Here is a 4,106-nt window from a genome sequence, read left to right as displayed (position 1 = left end):
GGGAAGTCGCTGAGATGAGAAGCCTATATGGGGATGAAATGGAACTGTCATGGATAAATCGCCACCAGTGGCAGTCCGACGCTTTCCCACAAATCCTAGAGAAACATGATGAACTGGTACGCACAATTATTTGAGATCATCTGCTCTACCTATACAATTATTACTTTTTAAATAATTTGTTGATATTTCCCACAAGGATTCACAAAAAGCAAGGAATTCACTGTCGACGAGTTCCCTGTCCTGGTGCGGGTTACCGCTGCACCATGGCGTCATGCCAGTGAGATACCACGACATGGCTTGGATGTGGTCGTCTTGCTCGACATCAGCAGAAACATGCAGGCGGAGATGCTGGAGAGCCTGAAGCAGGCCATGATGATCGTGATCGACAAACTCAGCCCAGATGACCGGCTTTCCATCGTGTTACTATTGCAGGCCCACAAGCGCTGCCTTATGGAGCTCACTTATATGTCGCGTAAATAGCATAAAATTACTACTTTACAGGCTAGGGTTCCAAAAAACTACCGGTGGAGGCGCGGCGCGCAAACCAGGAAGCGGAGGCGCGGCGCGTGAACCAGCGGAGAAGGCGGCGCACCTCGTCCTCAACCTGCCGTCGACATCCGACTGCAGCTCTTGCTGCAAGGTACGAGTCTAGTTCTTCCCCTGCTTCTTCTTGTGGTCATGGCCAGATTTATTTTGCTCAGTAAACTAGGCTAGGGTTCCAAGAACAGATCCGTTCCAAGAAGATTGATTCCCCTGTGTGTGATTTTGGTTCAATCTATTTGAGTCAGGCAACCATGCTTGTGGAAATCCTGAAATCCCCATCTTTTTTCTTCTTAGCCCTGAGAGAAACATGTCAGATCAGCCTTGGTACTCTGCTCTTTGCAATTGTGAAAAGAAAATTATGCTAATTAGCTAGGTGCAGATGCAGATGGCTAGGTGCAGATGCTGATTTGCTAGCCCTGAGAGAAACATGTCAAATCCTGAAATCCCCATCTTTGTTTTTATTTGCTAATGGCTAGGTGCAGATGCTGAATTCTTTTGCTAGATGTACTAGTAGTTGGTATATTATTAGACTAGCATAATCACAGGGATGCTGGTACTATTAGTTGTTGTACTAGGTGCAGATGTTGAATTCTTTTGCTAGACTTACTAGCCTTATTCAGGAAATGTGACTGCCATCAAGATGTTTTGGTATAGAGTTAATTTGAACAGAGTTCTGACTGTTATAACATCTATGTACGTTGGTCAATTTGGTCCCTTGTGCTAGCTGCATATACTGATAAAGAAAGAGTAGTGCTAGTCTGCTGAAGGTGCCATATCCGTGTTATTTTTTTTCTTTTTTTGAGAAATAGCTGGTAGGATTAAGAGCTTAGAACACTTGGACACTTTGCTATCTTTTTATTGTTCTTTGGTAGTTCCGAGTATGCTATTTGCACATGAATATTATTCTTCCCATCCAAATTATAGTTTCATGTGTGTTGTGTGCATAATTCTTATTACTTGATTTTTAAATTGTAGCTCAACTTGCAATATGTCACAATTGAGTTCCGATGAGTTCGAAGATGATACCATTGACCCAACAGAAATTTTCTCTCTAGAAGATTACTTGGCACAACAGAATACTCTCAACAACTTTGCTACACAAATAGCCACAAACATTCATCATACACTAGAAGGTCCAAGTACTAGGCGTCAGTCAGCCCCTAGGACATATATTGACAGGAAGAGAGAATTTTACAATGAACTTCTCATAGCAGATTACTTCTGTGATAATCCTACCTATCCTGATTACTACTTCCGTAGAAGGTTCTGCATGGGAAAACCCCTCTTTCTACGCATTGTTCAAGCTCTTGGTGAGTGGTCTCCCTACTTCACTCAAAGGGTAGATGCCCTAGGCCGTCCAGGTCTATCACCTTTACAGAAGTGCACAGCAGCCATGCATATGTTGGCGTATGGTGTTCCTGCTGACAAAACAGATGACCATATAAGACTTGGTGCATCTACGGCACTCGAGTCTCTTGAGAAATTTGCTAAGGGGGTCATTGCCAAGTTTGGTGGGGAATATTTGCGAAGGCCAACTGTTGAAGACATTCAACGTCTACTAGAAATTGGCGAAGCACGTGGTTTTCCTGGTATGCTAGGAAGCATAGACTGCATGCATTGGGAGTGGAAAAACTGTCCTGTTGGATGGAAGGGGCAGTTTACACGTGGTGACTATGGTGTCCCTACCATCATCCTTGAGGCTGTTGCATCCCATGATCTATGGATATGGCATGCCTTCTTTGGTGTCCCAGGATCCAACAATGACATCAATGTGCTCAATCAGTCGCCATTGTTCACTGAAACATTGCAAGGGAATGCTCCTAGGGTAGACTACTATGTCAATGAGCAACAATACAAGAAGGGATATTATCTTGCAGATGGAATATATCCGGAGTGGGCTGTTTTTGTGAAAACCATTCGGCTGCCTCAAACTGAAAAGGACAAGTTATTTGCGAAGAAACAAGAAGGTGCGAGAAAGGATGTTGAACGTGCATTTGGAGTTCTACAACAACGCTTCAAAATTGTCGCAGAACCATCACGGCTTTGGGATCAAATAGATATCTGCAACATAATGGAAGCATGTGTGATCATGCACAACATGATACTTGAAGATGAGAAGGGCGTGGAGTTACCCTTCGATTTGAATGAAGCTTTAGGAACATCCACTGCTCTGCCGCCGACAGCGATTAGTGGGGCTACACCTTTGTTCACCGACGTGATTAGAAGAGATGTTGAGATACGTGACCGGTCCATGCACAATCGACTCAAGCATGATTTGGTTGAGCATATTTGGAAGAAATTCGGTGAAGCTACAAACAACTAGTTGTAGTTTACAACTGTTGATGCGTTGGTGTATCTCTGTGTGTGTGTGTGTGAGAGAGAGAGAGAGAGAGGGTGTGTGTGTGTCTCTGTGTTAGAGAGAGAGAGAGCAGTGAGTTTTAAGACTATGTTTGAATTGTATGTGTTGTCAAGTGTTTTAAGACTATCTTTGAATTTACTCTAAATTATGCATACTGACTTGTGTTGTGTACTTGCTTGAATTTCACTTAGTACTTCAGTTAAGTGTGAACTCGGCATGTTAACTATCTATGTTAACTATCATAATAACAAACATTTTTCTTCTTTCAGCTGCAATGGAATACCGTCCTCCTAATGGTTTCATGAGCTTCCTTCAAGGCCAAAGTCATCCAAACTTCACTTTGCCAGCCCCTCAGCAGCTTGGTTTCCAATATCCAATGTTCTGCACGCAGCCGCCGCCACCACCAGCCAAGCACCACCCTCTTCCATCAACGTCTAATCCCAGGACCACAACTCCATCGAACAAGCGAAAACGTGTCACAATCGATGTGGAAGCAGATGATGAAGATAGACAGAGGTTGTACTATACAAAAGATGAGGACCTCAGATTGGTAAGGCCCCCAAATCCTCTTATTCTTGTCATGTAGACATCAAAGATATCTCATGTCTTGCTACCTAAAATTTATTTAGGCTGGCTCCTAGTTTTATACTTTTGTACTTGCATTTTGTCTTTTGTTTAATTAAATTTAACCGTATACTTACTTCCTTTGTGCAGGTGAGTGCTTGGTTAAGCAAATCTGTGAATCCAATCGATGGGAATGCCAAGAAGGGGGAATACTACTGGAAGGAGGTTGTTGATACATACAACAGCACAACAGAGAGTGACCGACAAAGGGATGTGAAGCACCTCAAGAACCATTGGTACAAAACAACAAAGAAGGTAACCTCTTTCAATGGCTGCTATAACCAGATGAGAGATACCTATGCGAGTGGCCGGTGTGATAAACAATTGATGCAGCAAGCGCTAGACCTGTACCAAAGCCGCAATGGGCACCAGTTCCTGTATGTGCATTGGTGGGAAGCTGTGAAAGACAGCCAAAAGTGGAAGATTCATGTATACACAGAAGGAGATGGAACAAAGAGGTCAGCACCAATACCAACTGAGAATGCTCAGCGTCCCCCAGGAACAAAGAGGGCGAAGAAAGCTACAGGAAAAGATAAGGAAGCACCTACTGAGATGAATAACATGAAAGAACAGATTGAGG

General features: G+C 43.4%; 1 protein-coding gene across 1 annotated transcript; it reads left to right on the top strand.

Moving 5' to 3' along the window:
- Positions 1-658: 658 nt before the first annotated feature.
- LOC123172129 (uncharacterized) lies at positions 659-2,969 on the top strand. The gene has a single exon (XM_044589155.1). It carries the CDS (start codon positions 1,532-1,534, stop codon positions 2,864-2,866), a length of 1,335 nt encoding a protein of 444 aa, XP_044445090.1. The 5' UTR covers positions 659-1,531; the 3' UTR covers positions 2,867-2,969.
- The last annotated feature ends 1,137 nt before the right edge of the window (positions 2,970-4,106 follow it).

Source organism: Triticum aestivum, unplaced genomic scaffold (genome assembly GCF_018294505.1).
Source record: "Triticum aestivum cultivar Chinese Spring unplaced genomic scaffold, IWGSC CS RefSeq v2.1 scaffold42500, whole genome shotgun sequence".
Taxonomy (NCBI): Eukaryota; Viridiplantae; Streptophyta; class Magnoliopsida; order Poales; family Poaceae; genus Triticum; species Triticum aestivum.
Note: the sequence above shows the minus strand (reverse complement) of the source record. Positions and strands in the feature narration are given on the sequence as shown.